This window comes from Lichenostomus cassidix, chromosome 3 (assembly GCF_008360975.1).
Source record: "Lichenostomus cassidix isolate B80296 chromosome 3, HeHo_3.0, whole genome shotgun sequence".
NCBI classification, from domain to species: Eukaryota; Metazoa; Chordata; class Aves; order Passeriformes; family Meliphagidae; genus Lichenostomus; species Lichenostomus cassidix.
This window is the reverse complement of record NC_139483.1, coordinates 88544763-88557565: the sequence shown is the minus strand read 5'-3', so window position 1 is coordinate 88557565 and position 12803 is coordinate 88544763. Positions and strand designations below refer to the sequence as shown.

The window sequence follows — 12803 nt, the reverse complement described above, 5'->3', positions numbered from 1 at the left end:
TTTAAATCACTTTTCAAAATTCATATCTCAACTAATATAACATTAGGTGTTTTCATTATTTGCAGAGTATCTAATCTTTGTTTATGATGTTTTCAAACTCTACCCTTCTAATTTTCTAATTTATGTAAAACATAAATTAGATCCTAATTTATGCTGATCCTGCCTCTATATCAGAATATATTTCACTCTATAACATATCTAGACTTAAATGTTCACTCAACTTCCCTGTAGAATAGGAAAAAAATTTTCTTTGTTTTAGAAGGAAAGCAAAGCGAGTAGGTCTATAGAAATAGGAGGAGGTATTCCAGGTGTAGGTATGCATTGAACTTTGCATTGAACTTTGCAGGTATGCATTGAACTGTAGCATTGAACTTTGAAGGCACACTGATAAAAAACAATTGTGCAGCCTGAAGTACTGTCTAGAACTAAGCACTCTAAGCACGGTGTTAGGAATGAATATTTGCCTCTCTATTATGCTTCTGTGTTGGAATCACATCATACGACTTCCTCCATTCTACAGAGGTGCAGACCCTGCACTGAAATGCTGAACTGAGCAAGTTGTGCCATGTCGCAATAGAAATGGTGCTTTTATCGGATCCATTAAATTATTCAGATAGGAAGTGAACAGATTGCCTGAATAAGAGGGGATTTTATCAGTCATGGAAGGACAAGTCTAGACCTATCCCTTCTTTTTCAGAGACTGTACACTTGGCAAAGTATGAAAATATTTCAAGAAGCAATGACCAGAGGACAGGAATCCTAACACACTGTTTAACTAGCACTTCTGTGTTCTCTTGAACTGCTTTCTGCCAGCTTAGCCCATTTCAGAAAAGGTGAGGGGAACTTGCTGTGCTGAAACCCCAAGCTAGATGTTTGAAACAGCCTCAGAGCAGTGAGTGCATGCTAAACTCAAGCTACGGTGAGGTCTCACAATCTTCAAATCCAATGAAACCTCACATTTGTCTGCTCAGCTCTCAGGGATTTTCCCACCAGGGTTAATTCCTGTTTTAACCTAACTTTCAAAGAAGCACAGAATGGAGACAGCCTCATTAGCTACTCTTTTTTAATGGCTCCTTTAACCCTGTGCTTCCTTCCACAGCAGCCTTCCACAGCCTTTAATCTACAGATATCTTGAGTATATCAAGAATTTAATGTAGAAGGATCTGAAGGGAAGTGCTTGTGCAAGTGAGGGTGAGAAACCGAGGAGAAGCAGTGAGAAGAGGGATGGGCAAGCTGGAAGTAGGGCTGGGGGGAGAGATGAGAAGCTGGGGATGAGCTGAAGCGGCGGGGGCGGTGGGGGGAGAAGAGGCGTGCAGAGCAGTGGGGGTGTGTGAGGATGCATGTGCACGGTTTGGGGAACAAAAATCGACATCGTCTGAAACGGACGTGACTTTTCCAGCGGGGGCAGGTGCATTCTGGCACCTGAGGCATTCAACCTATCCCGACCAGCCTTTTCCACGACGGTGCAGGCGTTGCCGCCTCCGCGGGGGAGGCTGCACCCCTTGCCCGGTCGGGGAAAAGGCTGGTCAGGGCGGGTTGGGGACCGACGCGGATCCCCAGCCTGTTCCCGCATTGGTTCCCGTAAGTTCCCGCGTCATTTTTCTCCCCACACCCCGCTTTTCGCACTGGCAACCACAAGCCTCGATGGACGGGCGGGAGAAAGCTCGGATGCTCTGAGAGGGTCTGGGTTTGGGTTTGTTGGCTGTTGTTTTTTTCCCAGCCCCCGGAATAACCGCTAGGGATGTCCGGGATTCAACCAGAGGATGGTTCCCCTTCATACAGGAATTGGACGAGCGGGTCGGAACTGAACGAAACGCGGGAGGCTCTTTTAACCCCTTCCTCCGACTACGATGATGAGGAGTTCCTGCGATACCTCTGGAAGGAGTATTTACATCCCAAGGAATATGAATGGGCGCTGATCGCCGGCTACATCGTCGTCTTCATCGTGGCTCTCGTCGGGAACGTCCTGGGTGAGTCGAGCTCCCCCAAACTTCCCGTTCTCCCTTCCCGACACGGGTTTTGCATGGAGGGTGGCTGGAAACCGGGGTGCGTTTCGCATACCCCGCTGGAAAGGCGGCTGTCCCCAGCCGAGAGGGAAAGTTCAGGCTGCGCGGAAGGGGCCGTAAAAACCGCTCCCTCCTGCGCGGGCGAGGGGCTGCGGCGGCGGCCGGGCACGGGGAGCGGGGCTGGCGGAGCGCACCGGGCGGCCCGGCGGGGGAGAGCCGCGGCTGCCAGCCGGCTCCCGCCCCTGTCCGCCGGGCCGAGGTGCTGAACGCCCCTACCGGCACGGCCCGCGGCTCCGCCTCTCAGCCCGCTCGGGAGGATGCTGCTCCCTCCAGCAGCCCCGGCCCGGCCGGCGGAGCCTGGCGCCGCGCTGGGGACACTGAGCGCGGGGTGATTCTCCGGGACAGAGACAGGGACGCGGCGTGAGGGGCCCGGGATAGCGCTCGGCCCGTGCCGGGAGCTGGCGGTGTGCCCTCAGCTGCCGCGGGGCAGAAGGCGCGGCTCCTTGCTCGGCGGCGCAGCGGCCGCGCTCCGTCCCCCGCGGCTGGAGCGGAGCGGAGCGGAGTGGGGCGGTGGGGCGGGGGCGAGGCGGCCCTTCCCGGGCGCTCATTGAGGAGCGAGGCGGGGCGGTGCCTCTGCTGGAGCCGCCTCCTCACGCTTCCATTCATCCTTGACGGAGGCGGCGGGGCCAGCGGGGCTGCAGCCTCGGAGGGAGCCTAGGGGCGCTGGAGTGTGGTGGAGAGCTGAGGGTAGTGAAGGGAGGGAGCGCACGGCTGAGCTGAGGCGGCGGGCGGGAGCGGCCAGAGGGGTCTGGCCTCAGCAGCCTGCGCGCCGCTCCCCACGTTCCTCTTCACTCTTCGCTCCCCATCTCTCCGCTCCCCCGTGCATACGGCAGGGCTCTCTCCGGGCTCTCGGAGCAGACGCCTGGGGCCGCGGAGCGCGGCCATGGGTGTGCACACACCCACCCGGGCCGCGGGTGAGCGGGGCAGGCGCTGCTCCTCAGCAGCTCCGCGTTTATGAATGGACGCGGAGCGGGCGCCGGGAGCTGGCTCCGCCAGCAGGGCTCCTGGGCTGCAGTCAGGGCCATTGGCATTCCGTGCTGCTGCCATGAACGGAGCACTGAGCCCCGCCCCGCCATACGGGTCTCTCATTCATGTTTTTCAGAGGGGATTGTGCATGTTAGGGCTGTCACTGCAAACTCTACAGGCTTCCCGGAGTGACATGCAAATGAGACTGCAGCCAAAGGCAACAATTTTGAAAGGCATTTTTAAAATTTCAGGGAACTGATGATGCTTTTTTCTTTTTTTTCCTTGTAGTATTTCTGGAGCGCTGCACTGAGTGCCCGTAAACATCCAGTGTGCACGTTTGCTCAGTCCATTGCTTGCTAGCCAGCTTGATAGACAGTGTGGAGATAACAGCCCTAGCAAAGAGGCTTTATTTTAAACTAGGAAAAAAACATTCCTTCATTCTGATTTTGAGCAAAGATTATTTTAAGAGAACCACCTGTGCTTACCTATTTTCCTCTACCCACACTGTAAACAAGCTGTCCTCTCTCCTGTAAAGATTCAAGGTCAAAGCTTCATCTATAGGAGCTTTCACTCTATTTGCACTTTCCCCCCCTGAAGCTACAGGGAGAAAACCTTTCCTCTCTATGCAGTCACAAATAAGAGATTATACCAGTGTGGATATGCAGCTATTCTTTCCTTGCATTTATGTACATTCTTTGCCTGGGATGAAAAGTGGCAGCTGTCGAGCCACCAAGGCTATTACTGGATGGAATGTCTACTTTTTGTCCTCTGAAATCTCTCTCTCCAAGTTGTGGTACATGGTAGCAAATCTCTGTCTTTAAGTGGACAGAGAAGAACCTGAACAGCTTTCCATCCAGTCCTCTAAATCACAGTAAATCCTACAATTTACAGCCGGACTCAATGATCTTAAAGGTCTTTTCCAGCCTAAATGATTCTATGATCCTCCTAAAGCTGTTTGCTCCAAATTTCTGGTTCTGTGTATGGGTGAGCTGTTTGTGGTATCTGCAGGTGCAGGTTCTTGTTAGTTGAACACTGTCTCATCTTTATTCAAGAAAGCTCACACAGCACTGATTGCAGGCTCATGTGATTATGAGGAGAGAAATGGATGTGATCTGATGTTTTTTCCAAAGACATTTTTGAGAAACTTCTTTACTACCAGTGAAATCTGATGTAGAACACTGCACATGTTGATATCTCTGAGAAGCTGATTTCTCCTGTCTGAAAAATCCATATTCAAGGTTAATCTGGGATTTAGTCATGGACCTTATCAAAGAAAAGCAGGAGTGCTTCTAGACAGAGTTTTAGTGACTACTAGTGCTTTATAGTATCCTCTTTAATGATGCATTGCACTTCTTGGCTTATGTTCACCCAGTGTTGCAGGAATGAGGAGTCAATGCTTTGATTCTGTTTTTTCCATGTCCTATTCAAATAACACTTAAACAACCTGGAAAGACTCTCCTTTTCTGTATGTGGTGCTGAAAATTATATTTCTGCTGCTTTGTTTTGGTTTGTGCACTCACATGGGATTAAGAACATCCCAGAAATTATATCTGTTCAAGTGGAAGGCACAGCACATCCCTCAGATATTAGTAATAAACTGGATTGAGTATTCTGACAGTTAATTAACAACCAAAGGTAGTATCAGAAGCTCAGTCTTTGATTGACATCTAGTGGGTTTTGAGTGAGAAACACAGCAGGAATTCCACTAATAGTAGCATATAACAGGGTCTGCACTGCTATTTATCTTTCAATTTGATTAGGAGAGTCGACACACACTGTCTGAGCTGCTGCACAAACCAGCTAAAGTGAAAAACATTAGCCAGTTTCTGTATTTCAATACAAGTTTCAGTATTGCACTCAAGTTCTTCATGTCAGTGGTTCTCTTGCATGCCTGGGCTGGCTGCTCACCAGGTATTTCAGTGTAAGCCAATGAAAAGAAACAGATTTTAAGATGATTTTAAGACATATTTATATGAACATTCAGGGAATCTGAAATCTAGATGGCAATATCGGTATGATTTGTCCTATTTTCTTCTTCACTTGGTCACTATTTATCACTAGAAGCAAAGTGCAGAGGGTAAGGACTTCTGTTTTGCAAATAAGACCAAAAATTTTCTTTACTACTGCAGAGCAATGAAATTCATGCAATTTCTTTGCACATCTAGTGCAAAACATAGGACTTCTTAATGTAGATTGTGTGCTCACTGTAAAGACCTGTACTTCTTTATTTGAATACATGTATTTAAAAACACTGCTTGAAAATAGGAAACTAGATAATTAAAGAAGGAAAGGTATTTTTGGGATGTCTGGAAGTCTCTAGTTACTGATACCATTCCACAGACAGGTTGCAGCATTTAATAACTGGAGTAAGACTACAAGGGATTAAAAAGAAATGTTCAACTACATATATTTAACTCTGTTTGTAGATATGAAGAATGTGAATGATTCTTGTTGAAGTTATTCATTCACACGGCTCAGGATTTTTCTAATGAAATGTTTTCTCTGAGGGAACATGCATTCATCAAAATCAAAATGTTCAGCAGAGATAGCTTGATTTGATCAAAGACTGTAGGCAAAACAAGCAACCTTCTGGCACCCTTCCAAGCTGGGCTGCTGGGCCTCTTGGCAGGTCTCCCCAGAGCTGGCAGGAGCTGAAATCTTTAGCAGGTACAGGCTGCCAGTGCCCAGCTTGAAAGTTCTCAACACTGCTGGCTTCCAAGGGTAAGAGACCATGCAGTACATCAGTGAGAAGTCTCAGAAACTTTCTTTACTCACATAATTTGGTGATACTTGTTTTTCATTCCAACTCAGGATGAAGTTTTCAAATAATTACCGTTCTCTGGATGGCTGTATTATTTATTATCTGTTTTACAGTAACTGCTAGTTGTGCTGAGATCTGTACAGAACCCAACTGTGGTCTTTTCTTCAAAGAGTTCATAGAGTTCATGGAGAACTCATAGAGTTCAACAGCATCCATCTGACTTTTTTAGGGCTGGAGAAGAAAAAATCTGTGTATATCTCTTAACACCAGAGTCCTGCTCAATACCCACGAATAGGCAACTCTCTCAAATGCTGCTTTGTTATAATTTTAAAGATATTCAGTGAATACTGAGGTCTAGGCATACAAGCTTATGTAGGTAGAATTGGATGAGTCATGTATTCTCTTTAATGATTTTCATGAATCCTATTTCATTGCTGTAGATGAGGCATATTTCATTTAATTACATTTTAAATTATTACATTTCATTTTTTTCGGATTACTTGGGGAATGTGGCACTGAAAGGACTTTGTTTGTAATATCAGCATGAGAGTCACCTTTGTCTGTTGGATGAATAATAACTAGAATGGCTTTATCATTGTTAAGAAGACAGCACATAGGAAATGATACAATATGTATATATTTTATCTACCCAAGATAGAGAAAGTATGAGCTCTACTTATGTAAGAGTTCGAGTATCAGCTGAAGTACATTGCTATTTGCATAATATGGGGATTACTCATCATCCTTCAAAACAAAAAAAAAATTGAAGGGTTTGGGATGTTTCTTTGTTTATAAAGCATTGTTTATTTTCTGTGTTGCATGTCAAGTGAAACCTTCTTTGTTTTCTTGGACATAAGCAGCTCACTTACTGTCTGTCTCACAAGTGGAACCTGTCAGAGAAGAACTGTGATGGAGTGTTCCCCAGGGGACCAGTGCCAGGAGCTTAGGGCAGCAGCAAAGACTGACAGGGCAGTGTACTCACCAACACAGTCCCACAGTGCCTGAGAGCTTGCTAGGTCTGAAGATGTTTACCAGGTTTCAGTCACTACCCAGCAATCACCAGACAAATCCAGAGTGATGAAACAAGTCTGAGGTTAAGCCAGAAAGCCAAGTCAGTGGATGAGTTTTACATCAAATTCAGTGAGGCAAAAGCATACTTGCAACATGGTCTTTTCCTGAGCTTAGTGTGAGAGTCTGAGCTTAAATGCAGCTCTGGGGCAAAAGGCTGAGCCCCAAAGCAGTACTCAAAAAGCTTTATTCCCAGAAGCCTGGTCCCAGCTTACATGCTGCCCCATACCAGAGCTGGCCTCCAGCATGGGCAGCTCACTCCTGGGCAGGGGGGCAGAGGTACAGAGCCAGAGGCTGCACTCAGTCCTGACAGAACTGCTCTCTGTCTCCTGGTTCTTAGCACAGTAAGACTGCAAGGATTTTAGCCCAGTTTTTAGAATATTATATTGACAATGAGGATCCATTATAAAGATTCAGAGGCTGTATAATATGCAAGATATTTGCTGGAACATGTCACTAGCATAGTGATTTGTATTTTCTTTGTATGTGCTGCAGAAAAGGCACTCTTACATCTACATTAGAAACAGAGGTGGACATGGAAAAGTTTTTCCTAGTGCAACTCCATATTGCAATGACTGATGGATGTTTTTTGAAGCATATTTTTTCCAAGTTGCATGGCATTTAAGCTGTAAAGCACACCGTGATTTTGTCATGCAGCTTTGAATTGAATCTGTGAAGTGTGAAATCTTTTTATCATAGTGTCATGTACAGTATGACAGCTATATTTCTGACTCCTCCATCTGTAATAGGAAGTGTGGATAACGATTTTGTAGCCTTCATTTGTAATAATATCAATTATTATCATGAAACATCTGGTCGATCAGTATAGCCAGCTCTGCAGAGATGACTGTGTTTGCCAGTTTACACTGGTAATGATTTGTGTGTGTGTGTGTGTGTGTTTGTGGTGGGACATTTTAAACCAATCTGTCTGTTTTAATCAATACAGATAGATGAGGAATACTCTGTGATGACACCTTTAATTTCCTCCAGTGCTGACCAAACCTGGCATTTTGGGCAGTCTATTTTTATAGCATAGCTAATTTTTTACTAATAACTCCCATTTCTATTAGATTGTTAGTTGCCTATGATTATGTAATGTGACTGAGTTAGAAAATGAATCCTCTGCCAATTAGATGGTTGTGCTATTACTCCCAGTTGTGATCTGTAGCCACAAGCTTCCAGCACACAGAATTCAGTTCTTGTTTTCTTCTCTAATGCCTCAATAGGCCAATGCCTATGATGTAGGATTGGTCTGGAGCATATGAGCAACCCACAACCTCAGCTCTTAAGTCCGTTTAAAACCTTCAGTACAATAGAATGTGTGGTAGGTAGAAAGCCTCCAGAAACATGTTGCTGCAAGGAAACTAGTTGCTGTATGATGACAGTTACCCATTAGTACATTCCAAAGAAGCTGATATTCAACAAAGTACTTGGGTATTTCCTGTGTTCTGTGTTATTTAACTACATTTTTTTACAGTTTCAGTATTTTTCCTATGGGATGGAACCTAGACATAAGTACTTGTTTAAGTGTGATACATAGGGAGCATGACCTAGGCACCTGCCCCTTTGGTCATGTTTTAAGAATTTCAGGTTCGTTTCTTCTTGTATTTGAATACATCCAGTGTTTCCTGTTGATGAGGATCTGTATCCTCACTGGTAGGCTATGTAATTCCTTTGCTCAGAGTATTGTCTGTCTTTTCAGCTATCACCTCACATATCCAAGGACAGTTTTTATCTGCCAGGCATTATTACCAGATACAGGATTTTTTTTTTCAGTATTTCCTGTATAATAAACATTGTATAAACAGGGTATTTTCTTTGTGTCATTCTTTCTATTACTTTTCAATGTAAGCCTGGTCTCATGTTGGTCTCCTCTTTCAGATAAGGTTAGTTATGTAAAAAGGAAGTAATGTGTGAGTTTAGAGCATAATAGTGGGTAAGAGATGGACAGCCTAAGAATTAGATATCTCCCTATTCACAGAAGATATTGTTTAGTTTTAGATATTTTGTTCTCATTGCTGGTTTCAAAAAACCCCTGATTAAATATCCTCTGCAATTTAGTTAAAGTGCTTCTTTCCCCTTAACCAAGGTCATCAATGAAATTATTGAAAGACTCATGGGAAGTCTTCCTTAAACAAAGTAAACTTAGTCTTAGACACCTAATTTTTAGACTCTTAAGTCAAAACAGAAGAATCCTTAATCAGGAGTCATTCATAATGAAGGTACTTTTAATGGCAGCATTTTTCCTTCCAGCAGTATACATTCCATGCTTTCACAGGGGCTCTAGCTCTCCAGAATTCCCCTTGCTAGCATATCTACTTAGCGTTCCTTTCAATTTTCCATGATTGTGTTGTGTGACCCCCCACCACTCAGATTTTGATTTGCAGCAGGTAATATCACCAAAAAAGAACAAGAAAAAGAATTCATATGTAGAACCAATTAATTGTGAGGGGAAAAAATTTGGAGAGGATAAGAGATAGAGAATAAATAACGTATAATTCAAAATTATTTATCATATTTTTTGCTCCTAGTTGTAAAATACTGTGAAGGAGTGAAGTATCTTAGAAGCTTTCTGCCTCATGTATTTGGAGATGTTGATTACCAGTGCTTATAATCACAGCATCAGTTTAAAATAACTGCTGGATGACCGTATTATGATATTTCAGTCAAACAGTGGTGAGACTGAATTACCAAAGCGAAATGAAATTATTGTGGTCTAGTATGAAAAATGATAATTCTTTGTTTACATCCACCTGAGGTTTATTATTCATCAAAAATGAGATAAGAGGTAGTGTCATTCCTTTATATATGAAAATGTCATGTATGGCTGGTTATGGAAATTACATTTCTATTTTGGCCAAGAAGTTGCACTGAGAGATGACCCATTGAATAAGAGGTTGGCAAGACTTCTGAAGTGTAAGGGAAATGATTTAGGGTTGACATGTAGAAAACAAACTGACAGCTGACCCAGCAGTCCACCAGTGGAAGGACTGCAGCACAGTGTTTAATATGCTCAAGACAGCATAAATCTTCCAGGAGGCAAGCAGCTGCACTTTATACCAGATGGAGCTTTTGTATTGTTTTCATATTCAGCTTGAGATACAATGAGCTGTGCTAATTGATTAAACAGCATTACAACCTCTAATTAAAACGCCTCAGGACGCTAAACCGCAGGGACTAAATTTGTATGTGAAAAATACCAATCTCACCACATTGTCATATTAGGGGTTTTTTTCTTCAGGAATATGAGGGGAAGATTTCTTGAAGGTTTTCTAATAGTAATTCGTATTAAATTTTAACTTTGATTTTAACTTTTTACTTTTTGTCCTGGCTGTGACTTTCCTGTGAGACTTTTTTGGGGAATGGGAGATCATTGGGGAATGGGAGATCATTAGTGTTTGGAGGATGGGTCCAGAAACCAGAACTGGTTTCGTTATCACAGAACTGTCCTCGCTTGGGGAAAGCCTCCATAAATTTTTCCAAACACTTTCAGCCTGGGGACTCCTGCTGGTTTCTGAGCCTTCACTGACACTGTGTGGAAGAGGTGGGAACAGCAAGTGCTTTGCTTAAAGCTCTGCTGAAGTCTGGAGAAAGAAGAGGAAAGTGCCCACGGTGAGATGAAGGAGCTGGGACAGTCTAACAGCCATCAGAAAAACAGCTGCTCCTTGTGAAAACTGGCCTACATGTTTGCACTTGCAGGAATAACTCTGAGTGGTTTTGTAAAATAAAAGCAAAAATGTAAAAAATAATACAATACATTGGACAGGTAATTAGGTTCCATTAGAGCACTAGCAGCAGGGAAAATCACGCACAGCAGAAGCATGTTTCTGAACTGCTTTTTAAAATTTTTCTCCTTTTTTAAATTCTAATCCTCTTTTCTTCAATGTCTCTGTTAAAACCACATTCCCCACTTTCTTTCTCAATCCCATTTATAGCTAGGAACATCAAAAGCTGCATAAAAGCTTTGCATATAATGTTAAATTGAGGTTTTATTCAATTATTTTTACTATTTCACATATTCTTAATGGAGTCTTAAGAGCTCAGTTTGAGCCACTTCTCTGTGCCCCAACTAAATAGGCATCCTGCTAACACTGTGGAATCTCGCAAGTTTCTTTAGGAAGGCTGCTGCTGGCCTTTATCTCTTATTTTATAATTTTGAAGTACTTTTTTGGTGTAATACATTCCCGGTTGAGAATCTTTACTACCTTTCTTGTCCTTTCATCTCTTCTCCCAGGTATGTGGAAAGTCACAACACTCTGCTATTTCTGTTTGGGTAGGCAGATGGCATTTCCACTCCATGGAGCTTTCCTTCCCTGGCATGTTACTTGGGGGTTCATATGTGAACTGAGTGTCTCTCTGTAAAACTGCCTGAGATAAAATTGTGTAATTAAAGGAGTGAAAGTATATGGGAGTATATGAAATTCTTTTGTTCTGACACTAGCAGCATAATATTCAGTGTCATAGTCAAACTATTTTTCACACCTATAAAATAGCAGGTTTTGAGCACAGGCTAGAGAATCTTTCTCGATGAGCTGCTAGAGCACTATCAATGAAGTTATTGTCCAAGACTGCTGAATAACCTTGTACTGCAGTAAACTCAGAAAGCGAGTCTGGAAGGAATGTGTTGAACTAATTTTATGTTATTTAGGACCTCTTTATGTCTGTCTATCATTCTGTCCTATTCAAGTAACTTGTAGCAGGTCCTCACAGCTTTTTAGCCTTGCTCTGAAAGAAAACATTATCAGTGCTTGTGGCAGGTTGAAAACAGTACTGCAAACAGCAGAGGGCAATGAGGGCAGAGAAAGCTGACTTGGTTCTAAAATACTTCAGAGGCTTTTTTCCATCAGCTCATTTTTTATATACATTCATGGAATGAGTTTCTGGGGTATTTAATTATTAAGGTAGTGCGTAAACTTAAAGCTGATTAAGGTGCTCTTGTGCTATGTGCCGTAAAAAGAATGGAAAATGTTTTATGCTGCAAAGAAGAGAAGAGGTCAAAAGGGGAAAAACACAAGTATAAGTGGGGAAATGTAAAGTAACAAATTATTTTTCATTTCTATGCTTGCAAGCTATTGGGCTTTTTCACATTCCAGGTGCTACCCCCATGGATCAGAATTCAAAGGATTTCAGGGCTACTTTCTGTTCATTGGCTTTGCTGCACACTGCTACACCCCGAATAGCAAGAGGCGTAGTCTTTTATATTACTCTGAGGTATAGCAAATACTGAAGTTCATCTAAATTCCATCTGTGTTAAGCCAGTGTGATATCAAAGGTTTAGTACTGAGATGGGAATTAGGAGTCTAAGTTTCTTATTCTGTGTCTGATTTACTTTATGGCCTTTAACAACTTCTGTTCTGCACTTCCCTTTCTTTGTGTCAAAGATGGAAATGGTAATATTTCTTAGATCTCTGGGGTATCACAAGGTTTCATTTGGTCATACTGATAGACAGCTTTGAACTCAACATGCAGAATGTTGTGAATTGATTTCTGATACAGCTGGCTGCCAGTGAAATTGACCTCATATTTGTCAACCTAATGGATTTTTTTTACCAGAATTAATGTTTATGTTCAGGTCTTTCCCCAGATGGGCCAGCACAGAAATGGGAATATGCCTGGTCAAAGACCAAACATATCTGCTTAAACCTTCCACCTTGAGGCACTGACATCCATGGCTGAAAACTATGTACTTGTCTGAATTGGGTGGAATGCAGGACTGTTGAAACCAAAAAGGAGGAAAAAACAGCCAAACTCTGGACTTTTAAACATAGTTCTATTTAAATTTTACCTGTTGGTAAAAGGAATAAAAAGCACAGAAAAACATTGCCGCTTAACGTCAACTTTTACCTAAGTAAAAGACAGGATTGTGCTTTCAATATGAACTGCACTTAAGAAGAAGAACCAGCCATAAGTAAATGTCCAGATCTTCAAATTTTTAGAGTTAA

At 43.0% G+C, this 12803-nt stretch overlaps 1 protein-coding gene across 1 annotated transcript in view; it reads left to right on the top strand.

Annotated features, from left to right (window-relative positions):
- The first annotated feature begins 1654 nt into the window (after positions 1-1654).
- The window catches only part of HCRTR2 (hypocretin receptor 2), a 32531-nt gene continuing 21382 nt past the window's right edge, over positions 1655-12803 (top strand). Inside the window, exon 1 of the mRNA XM_085057414.1 lies at positions 1655-1970. Coding sequence (XP_084913540.1) covers positions 1742-1970 — 229 coding nt within the window. The 5' untranslated portion in view covers positions 1655-1741. The remainder of the gene's footprint in view (positions 1971-12803) is intronic.